Source organism: Puntigrus tetrazona, chromosome 4 (assembly GCF_018831695.1).
Source record: "Puntigrus tetrazona isolate hp1 chromosome 4, ASM1883169v1, whole genome shotgun sequence".
Taxonomy (NCBI): Eukaryota; Metazoa; Chordata; class Actinopteri; order Cypriniformes; family Cyprinidae; genus Puntigrus; species Puntigrus tetrazona.
Genome location: NC_056702.1, coordinates 27,460,083 through 27,475,663, shown reverse-complemented (window position 1 = coordinate 27,475,663; position 15,581 = coordinate 27,460,083). Strand labels below are relative to the sequence as shown.

The 15,581-nt window shown below is 38.9% G+C and overlaps 1 protein-coding gene across 2 annotated transcripts in view; it reads right to left on the bottom strand.

Annotated features, from left to right (window-relative positions):
- Positions 1 to 15,183, bottom strand: part of pvrl2l (PVR cell adhesion molecule related 2 like) — a 138,778-nt gene extending 123,595 nt beyond the window's left edge. Inside the window, exon 1 of one of the 2 annotated variants that reach the window (XM_043237687.1) lies at positions 14,815 to 15,183. In XM_043237687.1, the coding sequence (XP_043093622.1) occupies positions 14,815 to 14,878 (64 nt within the window). In that variant the 5' untranslated portion in view covers positions 14,879 to 15,183. The remainder of the gene's footprint in view (positions 1 to 14,814) is intronic. The other variant, XM_043237688.1, reaches the window with a different exon arrangement.
- Positions 15,184 to 15,581: the final 398 nt, after the last annotated feature.

Here is a 15,581-nt window from a genome sequence, read left to right as displayed (position 1 = left end):
TGCAGTACTTTAAAGGGCTTTCAGCTTGGTAAGATACAATGCTTTTGGAAAGTCTTATGCTCACCAAAAGCTGCATTTTTTATTTTTTTTTAATCAAAAATACAGAAAATAAATATAATAATAATAAAAAAAATATATATATATATATATAATTATTATTATTATAAAATAGTTTGTGAAGTAGAGCTAAATTATCATCCCCAACATCATTACTCCAGTATTTAGTGTCACATGATCCCCAAGCAGTCACTTTTAATTATTTTGATGTATAATAAATTATGCTGTTGTTTTTTTTTATATCCTTATGAAAAATCTTCACCGTCTCTTTTTCTTCATGCTGCAGATACTTCACATTTATTTTTATCCATGCAGTATTGTAGCACCATAATAGCTTTTTTTTTTTTTAAGCTGTGAAGCTTTAATTAACTTGCTGTGATTAATACACTCTGCTCGTTGTTCAGCCAATCCACCGACTAGCTGGTTTTACACATCCCTAGTGTTTAAAAGGTGCGTTCCTCCCAAAAAACACATTCTGTCATCATTTGCTCATCTTCATGCCATTGCGAAGCTGCGTGACTTTTCTTGCTCTGAGGACATATGTTGAAGGAATCCAAACAGCGTCGGACCCCGTTGACTTTAATTTGCATGCAAACACTCAGAATATCTTCTTTCATGTCCCACTGACAGAAAGCCATACGGTAATGCTATCCCTTTAATATTGTGTCAATGTAGGTATGCAAATCAGAATGCAGTAAACGACTGGAGGAGGGAAATTAAGAAGGAAGGAACAAAGTGAAGGGGCTGATGTGGGCGTAGACAGCGACGGAGAAAGACGGGAGACGGAAGGAACATGCAAAAGAAGAAAGGAGAAACAATGGAGCCTGAGAGAAAAAAAAGCAAAAGGAGAGCGAGAGATAAAAGGGAGAGGGAAGAGCGAGAAGAGGAGGATCCGATCAGAAAACACTGTGGTCGACAGTAATTGCTTCGTCTTGCTCTGCTGCCCATATATGGTAATGGAATGTGTGACTGAGAGGGGGTAACCTGTATGAGCCCAGAGCATCACACACACACACACACACACAGAGCAATCAGGCACGCTGATTACAAAATGCATTAACACTCAGAAATGAGACCACAGACACTCAGGAATAAACACTCGACAGGAAAAACCTTACAAGAGCTCCTGACACACCGGAAGAGACACTCCGTCAAATTAAGTCCAGGCGTAGCTGCCATCATCGCATGAAATGACCTTCGCAGCCCGTTTTACTTCTGCAATAGGATACATTCAACAAGCCGGCGTGTATGGAGAGTGAAGTGGATTGCGACAAGCGTCTGATGTCAAAACAAATGGATTAACGGTGTTAAAAGGGAAGGATCGAAAAAATAAAAAGGTGTTCCTAAATGCTAAAGATTTTCTTTAATAATAAAAAAAAAAAAAAAAAGGTTAAATTTGATCGTGTATAAAATGTTGTCGGCAGGAGATTTTTAGACACGAAAGCATTTTTCCATTAAGACGTTTCAAACGAAAGAACATGATCTGATGTCAAAATACAGAAATTACAAAGTGGCCAATTTGCTGAATTTTGATGTCATGTGTGGAAAAAAAGCTGTAAGAGTAATATTTTTGAGAACATGTGAGGATAGGATATGCTCTGATCAACAAGAAATATAATAAAATAATATTTATTTATATATTTATAAGAATAATAATGAAATATAATAATATATATTTTAAGTTCTTTATTCAAACAGTACTTAAAGAAAAAAATATATATATATATATATATTATATATATTATAATTTTTATTATTTATATATATTTTTTTTTTTTTTTTTTTAAATGTATACCGTTTTCCTTGAAAGTATTGTGTTTGAACAAAGAAAACTACGGAGCACCCCTACCGCAAAAGTGTCTGAAAGTGTAATGTTCTGTTTAAAGCGATGGATTCATCTCCCTGCCCTTCTGACATCAGCACAGGCCACTGAAAACCACTGCTTTGATATCAGCCTGTATCAAACTGAACTCTTCTTACACCACGGCAGCAGAAAGCACGCGTCCTCATTACCGCAGGTATTTTAGAAGAGATTGTGATACAGCCTCCCACAAACATTCACTCGCTCGAACAAACACCTAGTTACGAGCGTGACTCATCCCGTCAGACACGAGGCTGAGGACGAGAGCGGAGCGAGTCTTGGCCATCTCCTCCGTTCCTGCAAGTGCTGGGCATCTGGAAGGGCACCAGGCTACCTCAGCTCCCTGGCACGCCAAGGACGCCCACATGACCGGCCCGGCTCGTGTGCCAGCTCAGGACCCCTGCATAGACTCAGCAAGATTTGACAGGATTGTGTTGGGCTCATCTGTGAAGGACTCGCCGCGAAACCAACACCGAGGGAAAACGCAGTACGTCCACGAGTTCAAGTGAATTTGAAAAATGCCTCCACAACACCGTCTTACTGTGGTAGATGCAGCGGTGCATGTTATTGCAAAGGCAACTAAAATGCAATAAGTAGCTTGGTCTTTGAAAGCGCATTAAACCCTCCCTCTCCAGGCAGGGAAAGACACCGCTTTCAGCTAAAAACAAAGCTTGCGTGATGTTTTGGCTGTTAAAGGGTTAGTTCACCCTGATGTCCCTCATGTCTTTCCAAACCCGTAAGACCTTCGTTCAGGTTTAGAACACAAATTAAGATATTTTGGATGAAATCAGAGAGCTATCTGATCCGGTCGGTCAACTTCATTTTTGCGCTAGGCTATGAGAATTTTTTGTATTTATCATCTTTTTTTAAGTCATGTCTTCCACTATTTCAGAGAATATATGTATTTATAATTACACTGTAATATTTTCATATTTTTTGTAAAACCAGTAATCTTTAACAACTTAGGAAAAATAATTTTAGTGTGAAGGCATTTATACATTTTTAAATGTTTCAATAAAATAAATAAATAAATAAATAAATATATATATATATATATATATATATATATATATATATATATATATATATATATATATATATAAATAATGTGTGTGTGACCCAGTTAAAAATATTTAATACTGTTTATTTATTATATAAACATGCAGTTGAGAGGAAAATAATGAACAAAAGACTGTTCATCTAATAATTAAGGTTTAAAATGCAAGTTAAGATAGTATTTGAAACGCAATTTAAAAATTATTTTAAAAACATAGAAGTCATTTTATTATACATGTATTTTTCCGGGCCTACATTTAATTGAATATCATGTTTATGGAAAAAGAAACCGGCTGCAAATGTTGTTTTATGATGACTAAGACTTTTAAAAGAGACCAGAAGCAGAGAAAGTGAATTACTCTGGAGGGGAAAAACGCTATCATGCACTGAAATAAACCGATGCACGCTGACCGTCAGGACAAAGTTTAGACCGCCTCTGCCGTGCTATTTCATTTGCATGTTTATACAGAATACTGGCAAGCGTTCAACAAGAAAACCAAAAACAGGGACGGACCTGCATCACTGGCACTGGATCAATAAAAGTGGTTTCTATATGACAAGTGACTGCATAGATATTAATTCCTTACGAATAACGCAGAGAGAAGAATCGATCACAATAACGCCAGGAAAGCTACAAAACAATTAAGCCACCTTAAAGACACCTTAAAGCTGAAGTGTGCAATTTAAACAGCATTAAGGTGATTAAACTCAATTACATATAAAAGGTTTTTTACTAACAATCTCTTGTTTTCTAGAGGTTGCACAAAACAGATAGTCACACCCCAATTTTTTTTTTTTACATAAACAGTTTGAGCTTTAAATGAAACAATATACACCGTCTAATCAGGACACGCTTCATCGGCGTAATCATGACTTCAAAAATAGGTCTAAATATGTCATGATTGTGAGGCGGCCTACGGCGGTGCTTATGCTAAACAACTGCTGAAAAGCACCGAATCCCACCTCCCTTCATTATCCTCTTCTCAAGTAGAGCTGTCAGGAAATGCGTTTGATAATACGCAGCAAAAAATAAGTCTTATTTGGGGGAAGAAAAAAAAGAAGAAGTATTAGGAACGACACCTTTGAGTTTAGTTTCATGCATTAATGCAATGCGGCATTGTGACTCATCAGAGAGACCGATTGATTGTGAACACGTTTACCGCATTTCAGGTAGAACACTGTACATCTACAGCTCAATGAGAGTTTGAGAGCCGTCCCTCGTTTCTGTGTGGAGTAATATTAGCTGGATAATTCTTGTTCAAACGAGTTCAAAGCGGGACGCCGATGTTTGGATGTTGACATTCAGAAGAAACGTGACGGTGAAAGCCAAAGCGCTCATTTACGCACCTTGATCTGATCGTCTGATTAACCAGAAGGATATTAACTGAGGGCTGACGGCTGATGAGTGATAACGGTACTTTACATAAGATCACGTGAAATCTGAGAAGAGCCTGGTCTGATACCAGCATGAGTACCACATCACTCTAGAAACTGGTTCACTATAAAATCTGGTGATTCAAAAACAGTTCACGGGAAATTCCAGTAATGATACTGGCATCCGAGTAGACTTGGGAGAGAGAAAAAAACAGTAGGCTTACACTTTAACATACTTATATAAATTTCCACAATAAATATAATAATAAAAAAAAAAAAAAATATATATATATATATATATATATATATATATATATATATATATATTTTAAATACTTTCAAATAAATGATTATTAGTTTGAACTTGTAAAAGCATTTGTAGTAAGCTCAAAACATACTTTATAATTTATATAAAAACCTGTATCTCATATTTCAGAACATGTAATTAAGTTTAATTTATTACCTTTAAATAATATTAACTTTAAATCTAGAATATCGTCACAGGACAAAATTGATAAATACTGCATATGCCTTTTAGTATGTTAGCCAATGCATCAATAATACTACTATAAAAGTGAACAGTGATTTCAAATGTATTTAAAAGTAAAAAACATATCATTGAACTTTACAAATAATAACTAAAATATTACAATCATAAAACAGATAATAAAAAAAAAAAAAACACTTTAAAACAAAAAACCTCTAATTTGGTGATACAAAGTGCAAAAAATAAATAAAATGAATCCGTACTCTCTACTCCGGCAACTTAAACAAGTTTGAAACAACTTAACTGGCACAAAAAAAAAAAAAAAAATTTTTGCTGACATCTGACACAAAGTAAATGTAAACAGGCGATGCAAAAATATATGTTTAAAAGATCAGATCTGTGCATTAAAGCTTATAGTAAACGCAGCCTTCCCAACAACGTCCATGAGTGAACCATCTCTTTACTTGAAGAAGCTTATAAACGTTACACCTTCACTGATACTGAGATTATCTGCAAGTACAGCTTTTTTAGGACCCGATTAAAATAGACTAGATCTGAAGTACAAGCGTTCAATATAATTAAGCACACTTTTTCCACGCAGGTTGGCTTTTCTCCTCTTTCAAGCAAATTAAATATGAAAAAGCATATAAAACGGTCATTATCAGCTGCATTATGAGCAAAAAATTAAATGCAACTGCGTCAAAACCCAAAATTGAAATGTTTTAATACTGGCATGAAATGTATCAACACGACTTGAATTGCAAGTGACATTTTTGCTTTGAAAGCGTCTGTGGAAATCCAGCCTCGTCTATTATATTCACCACTATTTCAATAGCGTGGTTCCAAGAAATGAGTTCTTCTGCAGGCTGAGAAGGGCTTACAGGTTCAACATCCTTCTTATGATTCGGACCACGCTTCCTAATGAAGCAGGAATTAACCTCCGTCGTCTGACTTACAGTCAATTTCCTCCGGCTCTTCTCTCTTTCTTTCCATCTATCACCGTTCTGGGAAACGGTGCAGGATTTGACACTCGACCGATGTGAGAAAGTGAGACGGAGAAATTGGAGCGAGGGTGCCCGAGAATAGACTCCGTTATGACAGTACGGCTAAACTTTGAAAACTTACTTCTGTGCTTTGGAAAAAAAAAAAAAAAAACCCTGGGCCCAGTCTCCGGATCCGAGAGCAGTCACCTGTTCAGTGTCAAAGCGGCTGACACTCAACCCAGAGAGAGGCTTCACGTGACGGACAGATAGCTATCGGATGGAAGAAACGGGGAAAATGAGAGTGCCAATCTTTGCGAGACCCCTCACATGGGACTGGAAATGAGAAACGAGATTAAACAGAGAGCAAAATGGAGACTTTGTCCTCAGGAGAGGCATTTAAGACTTCCTGCATTCGTCTTTCGCAGACGTACTTTGTGGTTTGTCCTCCGTCCGAATTAAAATACATCTGTTTTTCTTACACAACCTAGTAAAAATTATGAAGCATTTTACCTGCTGTCCTCTGAGTAGTCCATCCACATCCAAACGGGAGTCAGATACCATGAACAAAGTTACATTTCTTGTTTCGCTGCCCAGTTTACATTCATTATGAATGTTTCCGAGTAAAATAACAGTTCAAGTGACATATACATATATACATTGACCTATATATACACACACACATATATATACACACACACACTGACCTATATCTAATATATATATATATGACAAAAAGTGCTTAAGCATGAAAACAATAAGTCAATTTATGCCACATTAAAAAGAATACTTAGTTTCAACCTAAAAAAACAATTAGTACATTTTACTTATATATATATATATATATATATAATAACATTTAAAAATAACAATAAAAACATTTTTGCCACTGTCATAGGTTTTGCCCATTTGTTTATGCTCACTTATCCTTTTATATATTTTAATGCGTACAAGTCAGAATAAGCATGTTGTTTGAATTTTCACAAAAATATTCTGTGATGCTGAATGACAGTGTAACATTATTTCAACCAAATTCTGACATTTTATTCTCTAAAACGTATTTCAAACATTAAAAGTCGACAATTTGCTTACAGTTAATGTGCTTTAAGGATGTGTTTCTGTAAAAAAAAAAATTTTTAAAGACATCTAAAAGGTCTTTGACCCCCACCCCACCCACTCATTCATATTTTACATAATTATCTGAAAAAGTGGTCAAATAAATCTTAAAAATCACATAATACTACTTATAGAAGTGTTCATTTCAATGGGCTTCATGATGCACACATCCACGACCTTCGATAATTCTTACACCCAGAAAATAAACATCCCATTTCAGTGAAAAATCCCAGTCCCATCTGAATCAGTTCATGAAATCACAGCCATCCGCCGTTAATAATTAGAACTCCAACTCCATTTGGGAAACTAATCTCCTTCAGAAAGTGCATATGTGATCAGATTTGCAAAGATACCAAGTCTGCAATAAAAAATTTTCAATTTGAACTAATTGAAAACATTTCAGAAAATTCTTCCAAGAGCAAATTATCTGTTCTACGAGCGTTTTATGCAGATTTTTTATAGCCTTGCACTCCATCATCCGTCAGAAAAAAAAAATTAAAAAATTGTTCCACCGCCCTGCATGCGCAACATAACAAAACTCCTGAACTACAAATGAGCAAAACCTCTGAGCGACAATATTTTATTCTGGCTCTCTGCACGGAAGCCTATACATTTTCTATATTTGCGAGCACGTAGGTGTGCCTGGAAGTGGACAAAGCGTTAGAGAGAAAGAAAAAAAATAAAAAATTCCTGTGTGCTTGTGGAGAGTGTGTTGCCATGCCTGGATCTCTTTCAGCAATAGTCTCGGTATTCAGACAAGTGTGATTCTGCAATTCTACAGTCTGCAGACCCCCGTCTGTTCCCGCTCAGTTACTAAAACCTTTTCCATTGCTACAAAGAGCTGAACAAACTGCCAGTGGTATACAACCGCCAAGTCAGCTGGAATTAAAAAGCAGAAACACACACACACACACAGAAAAGAAGGACTAGGCCATCACAGTCAGCCGCTCGTATAAACATTTATGAAATTTCCCCACGGAAGTCATTTTCCCTAACACCATGACTAGAGGTCCGTTGAATCCTCAAGAAGCATTAGCCTTTCACCCTTCAACTCCGAGCTTTGGATGGCAGCAAAAAAATCTCTCCAGGCTTTAAGTCTGCGGCTTGAGACATGCCTGTCATCTCGATTCACCGAACCGAACTTAAAACCATACAGGAGATAAAACTTTTATTTATTTATTTGGCTTTGTTTACTCCCAAGGTCTTAGAATAACAGCTCTGGTTGGAAGTCGGTCTCTATTACCCTGCTTATATCAACCGAGGGCCTCAAAATATAGAAAAACAGGAGCAGTTCATCTGCTGCATCTACATTGCTTACTCGGTCATTTCTTTACCTCTTTTCAACGTGAAGTCAAAACTGACATGAATTACTTATAACACGCTCAAGGTCTTGCAGTCAACAATTTATCTGTAAATGCTATTCTAAAGAAAAAGAGATTCGGTTTGTGACAACTTGCACAATGCAATCAATTATTATTGTTTTTCTTGTTGAACATCGTTTCATTCATTCTCATTATGGAGGTAAAAGGGTTGAGAACGAACCAGAGCTTTTTTGTTTTAAAATCAAAAGCTGTGAGAATAACCCAAAGGGCTGAAAATACTAAAACAGTAAAAAGATGGCAAAGATGACTACTCCTCTGCCGCATCTACATCACTTACATGGTCAGTTCACCACCTTTTTTCAACCCGCTTTTAACTTGAGGTCAAAATTGACAAGTTACTTTCTTGAAGCACACTCAAGGTCTTATTAACATTTCATCTGTGAATGTTATTCTCAAGAAAAGCATGGTTGTGTTTTTAGTAAATTCAGGGCAACACGCACAATCCATTCAAAACCAATTCCAACCTATTTTTCCCTGGTTAAACACGGTTTTATTCAAACGTCACAAAACGGAAGTAAAATGGGTTGAGAAGGCACTTGCTGACTTTCGGAAACGTTTCAATCAAAAACTCATTATTACTTGCAAACGGATCACAAAAGGCACAAATCGCCAGTCCATAAACAAAGCATGGCATTTACATTAAAAACATTCAAATGTACGTTTCTCTACTGCATCTAAACTGCTTTTTGAAAATCAAAACTGACAACTTTAATACGCAGCCAACATCTCATTTGTTTGTGTTCATAATCTTCCATCAAATTACGAACCTGTACGATTCAATCAAATCCCAACATTTTCATTCTCGTTGAATGTTTCATTGAGAAACATGTCACACTGCGCAAGCAAAACGCGTTGAAAAAGCACTCAATGGCTTTAAAAAGTGAGCTTTTCATCAATAACAAACATTCCGTTTAACATTCCAGTGCTATTATTCAATGTCCCTGCAAACTGATCTCAAACGCCCAAATCATCATCATTCCACAAATATTACAAAAAGAGAAGCAAAAAAAAAAAAAAAAATGCTTTTATGGTCATTTAAGCAAAACATGAAATCAAAATTGGACACCATTTATTTGTCAACCATGTATAGAGTCACGAACAGCAGTCAGCGCATGTTATTCTGAGGAAAACTCTTCCTAATCTTCCAACAGATTGGGACAACTTGCACAGTCCAAACAGTTCCTACATTTTCCCCATCATTAAATGCGGTTTTATTCAGAACCGTCACATTCCGGAAGTAAAAACTAGCGAATATATTACTTGACTTTTTACTTGAGCTTTGAAACAGAAATATTCCAGTACTGTTCCTCAGTTCCTCTCAAACTGGATCACGAAGGCCCAAATCGGCGTAACGCAGGCAAGGTTTAATTACAAATTGCAAATGACATGGTCTTCAAATTCATCTCTCAGATAAAAAGCAGAAGATGAGAAAATGAGATCCTGTAAGCCTGTTTTTTTTTTTTTTTTTTAGATGACACAAATTTATTGTTGGTAATGAGGTTAACGCCGCTGTAAATTACGGAGGTCTGCTAAGGTGGAAGCGTGCTTTCTATTAAAAAGATAGATTAAGCACATACGGATATAACCGCACGCTCGCATGTGTGCCGGCACAATTAAAAGCACCGTATTAACGGCGCGGGGCTAAGAAAGTCAATCAAGCAGCAAGCTTCTGAAGAAGATCAGACGGTAATTAAGGCAATCTCAACTCCTCCCTCAAGAGGATCTCAATGAATCAGCGTAGATTTGCGCTGGCTCAGGCAAACGCTGTTAACACGTAATGCCCGTCACCGACGCTTCTGACGAAAGCTCACCTGCGTGTATGGACACGTTAAACTAATAAAAGTCAGATTTCAATATGCACTCATGAATTTCTCATCAACTCTTCCGAGATCAAATTACCTCGGATAGTCCATGCGATGCGCATTCATTTTAAAGCTCTACGCTCAATTATTCAGATGTTTCTCCAAGAATTCCTACGAGCAATAAAAACAAACACAAATGAGATGGTTCTACTTACATGAAACATAAATGAGAACTCCATTAAGTCATCTGAGCTATGAAAGAGCAGCATTTATGTGCTTCTCGTGCTTAATCCACCACCAATCCATCTGACAGATGAAAGGACAGCTAACCTGAATTTTAAGACAAGTTAAGCCGCAAAGAACTAGATTTGCATTTTCCCCAAGGAAAAAAATAGCACTTGCACAGCAACAATCGAAAGTGGCAATGTTTGAAGCAAGTCTAGGTTCTAGGTGTTTTTCCTGTGCACATGAAGCCACAGCCGAGTGAGTTTAGAATCCACATTTGCTTTTCTGTCAAGCATGGGAGTCAAAACATGATAAGAGGTAATTAACAGTAGCAAATCATGTAAAAACATTTATAAAACTCTAGCAATTGCAATCTTTTGAACAACCAAGATGGTGGTCTACATTTTCTAAATGACATCTGTCAATTTATGTATTAGGTATATTACAATCTGACAGACGGCATGTTGAAGCTACTCAGGCCATCATTAATTTTTTTTGAATGCAATGGACGGTCTATACACCCTTAAATGTGGGTTTTCTAGGAAATGTATGTACTCCCTGGACCTGCTTCTTGCAAACACCGATATGAAGATGCGAGTTATTTTTGACGGACAGAATATTACTTGTTTTCAAGATTTATTTTTGCCTTTATTATCACAGGAGAGATCAGAAGCGAAGGGAACTGAAGCAGGAAAGAGATCAGTAGAGTCAAAATTCAACAAATTAACAAATTAGTTGATTTATTTTCAACCAAGCTCATTTTTTTTTACCAGGAAAGGAGTGATTGATGTTTTTTTACGCCCATGAAAATGCAGATCCTGTTGTAAACAAGGCCGTTCCATTATTACCCCTTAGCAGCTTTTGACTCATATTTGAGAATCAATATAACAGCGCTTTTTAGTTTTTAGTAAACTAACGTCTACACTTCAACTGTGTCCCAACTACCTATTTCTAGCTGCAAACTTATCACATCCCGCCAGGTCGGGATATAGCGCTATACTGGAACCTAAAGAAGGTTTTATACTTCAGCTAAAGGTTTAAAACAAACCCTAAACGAAACGCTTGAGGTATATCAATGCCGCACAGCAGCGAGATGGCCGTCGCTCTTTGCTTAAAGGATTGATAAAGTTGAAGGTGTGGAAAGTTTTAAAGGCGGCGGAAAAACCCTTTGAATGAGCCCAGGGTCGCAAAAAGGCTGATCCCAGAGCCCACACAAAAAAATCCCTCTCTTTAGCCTTCATTTTATCAGGCACAGTGGTGGGTGATAAGACGGCATGGCTGGCCTCCAGGAGTCCTCCGGCCTTCACTAAAGGCACTGTTTGACCACCTCAGCGCTGAGCGGCAGAGGAGGACACAGAGTCAAAGAGACAGAGAGGATCTCTTACACGCCGTGAGAGAAACAGATAAATCGGGAGACGGACGGAGACACAGAACAGATTTCCCATCTGTTCTGCGGCACACATCTGACTCCCCATTTACGACTGCAGCATATTTTCGAGTCCAGCGAGCAAGATTGCGCCCATCAAACAATTTCCGCGTTTAAGCCGTGGAACTTCAGTCGTTTCAACTACATAATCTACATTACAAAAGAGACCACAGAAACGGCTCGCAGACAGTTCGGCCGTAATGATGTATAAACCGTGTGAGACAGAGGTAAATCGAGGACAGGCGGGGGAACTTTTTTTTTTGTCAACACACTCAGAGGAAAGCGCTCTTCTGCGCTCCACTCTACAGACACTCATAAACAATGGAAGTGGAAGAGACAGAGGGTCTTACAGGCGACCAATCACTAAAGCCACCAGAACAAAGGCTTGAGACGGAGCTCTGAATGCACGGCGGGAGGGACAAAAAAAAAGAAAAAGAGGAGGGGTGCGAGGAAAGGGCATTTATTCAAAGGCCAGCAATTTTAGTCCCTCTTGCATGCTCAAAGTGGGTGAGTGTCAGAGGGGAAGGCAGAGAGAGGTTTCTTCTGAAGGTGTGAGTTTCATTCTACGCTCTCTTTTGGACAATGCAGACTCTGAGGTCTTTTGTTCTTGGAAACCTGTTGGAACAGAAGCGTATTGTTCGGCGGGGAGAAAAAAGGAATACAAGGAAACTACATTATCACGTCTTTGTGCGGCACTTGCTCTCTGCCGCCGCTCTGACATTTGTTGCTTCTGACAGTAATGGAAGACCAAAGGGAGCCAATAAGGAAAGTATCTACTTCCATTTGTCGTGCTTCCCTGATCCCAAACTGAATTAAGCACTCGGCAATAATGTTTTAAACTCCCCTCAAAGACTCTAAAACAAGATGGATGCCATCAGATCCCCAATGAAAAGGGGTCTCCATGACAACTGCGAGAAACCTTCACCTCACCCCTGAAGATCCCCTCGGAGAACTAATACACAAACCTTTGACACGTACCAAAAAGATTAATGGGCTACCGAAAGTGTTGCGCGCATGGTAATAACCCTCCGCTCATCCCGAGGTGTAAAACGCCTTATCCCATGAAGAAATTAATAGAGGCGAACCCCAGAGTGTGCCCACGCAAGTTGAGCGGCACTGGGAACTTGGCATGACTAATTGTGGTGCCACGATTCATCCATCCAAAACTCATTTATCCAACGGCCAAGATGCTCGTCTTATTTCTTGTGAAATATGTGCACGGGGAGAGCTCAGGATCGAGATTCATTTACAGCCACCCGGTGCCAGTGCGATGACGCGTCTTCCGGCCATTCACCCAAAAAGCTGATGTTTTATGTGACTGACGTGCAATAAAACGCTCAGAATCGTAGTTAACACAAGTATGCACGCATACTGGTCTGAAACTGGTTTGAAACCTCTCCGACCAGTTGCAAGTATGATGTCGGGTTTTCCGGCCATTCACCCAAAAAGCTGATGTTTTATGTAAATGGCATGCAATAAAACGCTCGCAATTGTAGCTAACATAAGTATGCATGCATACTGGTCTGAAACTGGTCTGACACTTCTCCGGCCAGTTGCCAGGTGTGAACACCATCCCAACAAGTGGATAAGCATCAACGAAAGAGCGAAAGTGAAAAAGAGTGACATTAAGAAGAATCAAAAAATTCCCCTGCTTATGTCATTTCCTTGATTTGCATTTAAGTATGATAGCATAAATTCTTGAACATCTATATTGTATTTTTGCCATTTTGTACTTTTTATATTTTGTATATAATTCTTTTTCTTATCCGTCTTGTAATCCTGTTGCACTGTAGAGCTTCGGTCACTAAAACAAATTCCTCGTATGTGTAAGCATACCTAAAGTTGATTCTGAAATTCTAAGAAAATAAACACCTACACGCCAGCTATGATGATAACGACTCAGAGGAACGATATCGTTGAAATCGCTTTCAGAGTGACTTTTTTTTTAGCTGATGAATGATAAAAACACAGACAGCCAATCAGAATCCATCCAGCGTTAAAGAGCTTTAGAATTTAAAGAGGTAAACAACAAAATTGCAGGACGCAATTATCATAATCAGAATGTCGTCTTCCGTTGGTCTGGACAATAATGCAGTTCTCTGTTATATTTGTAGCTATCGTTCTAGATGTGAACCGGTCTTCAGCACTATTCTTGGTGAAGATTAGTCTTCTGCACGTCCATTGACGACAGTCTCAACTTCGTCACAACAAGTGCTTTTTGGAATCACAGCTACAATCGTGAAAAAACAACGCCATTAGTTGCGTCAAGTATGCACTACATTGCCAAAACATGTAACCCGAGTCCTTAAATATGTGCAGAGCTTCGGTCCTGCAGTGTAGCCTCGGCTTACGCAGAACCACAGACGTGTCTCTCCTTATCAGAGGAAAGCAGCCCCTCCGAGACGCCATCAAATCACTGTGATGTTTAAACCACCAGGGAAGAAATGTCTAGGACCATCAGCACTCGCAAGACTAGTGTGGCAAATAAGGGGAACAGTAACTTAAAATGCAATTTTATAACAGTGGTATCTCAAAATAGCAGAAGACTTGCATAAAATTCAGACATCATTGCATTTCGAGGAGTTCCAGTCAGCTGCTCAGACCTGTCATAAAGCTCCAAGTGTTAACAACTAAACCCTGTTGCGTTTCTCGTCTCATATATATATTGTACAAAAGCTACAATAGATGGGAAAGTTTCAAACTGTGAAGGGGGTGATTGAGTAAGACAATACAGTTACACCTGCTGCCTTCCAGCCTGAGAAAAACTGATCACGACAGGCCACACCTTGCGTAACATGGCGTACGAGGCAAGGGATACGGGTTACGGTCAGTGGCTCTTATTAAGTTGACCAGGATAACCTAGATAAGCAGGTAAGCTGGAGAAATCGGCGCGCACAAGCGTAACGCACGCATGCAACTTGCGTATCAACACCCTTGGGACGGGCGACTTCACGTTACGGCAGGCATCATGCAAATTGCCTCAAGGCTTTCGAAATAACAAAAGAGAACGGCAAAGAGATTAACCCACAAGTTGCTGTGCCACATTACCTTGGCTGGACAGAAGACACGCGCAGAGAATCAGGCAACAGTTTATCATCGTAAAGTCGCTCATTCCGCTCTCGTCCGCGGGAGGTTAAAGCAATCCTGGAAACTTTAGCATAAAAATCTCTTTCACTTTGCGAAGCGAAGCGGGGGCGGTGCGTCGAGGCTCGTCGGAGCGCGGTCTCGGTCTCACGGCCGCTCCAACTGCTAGTAAAGCCCGGAGTGTGCTCAGGTATGCTGCCGAGTCCTCTGCCTGACGCGACTCGCTCGCTTCTTCTGCTCTATCTGGAGCTCGAGAGCGCGACCGACGGAATCGTTCGTGATGTCATCGTCGCGTCACGCCGTGGTGGGAACGGAACGGAACGGCGTTGAAGTTTAGAACTTGTGGAACGGGCTCGCGCGACACGCCGTTTACGCGTGAGGTCCAGATCTTCCAGTTTTGCGCGTTAAGGGAAATGTTTTGTGGTAGATTGTAATGTGAAATGATATATGGTTTGTCCTAACGTTTGGCCAAGTGCAGGTACCTTTCAAAATAGTGTATATAGTAACCTAAAATCTAATGATAGTAGCCGATGGTGTGTAATGTATAGCGTACTATAGCATAATACTTTGAATCAAACTTTAATTCCTCAAAGTGAATATAGCCTAAAATGTAATATATAGCATGATACACTTTGAAATCTATTTCGATTCGCTATTTCCGTGAATCTAATTGTATATTAAAGCACAGCGTGGCAACAAGCTTGATGTTTCACTCAAAATTGTTACAATAG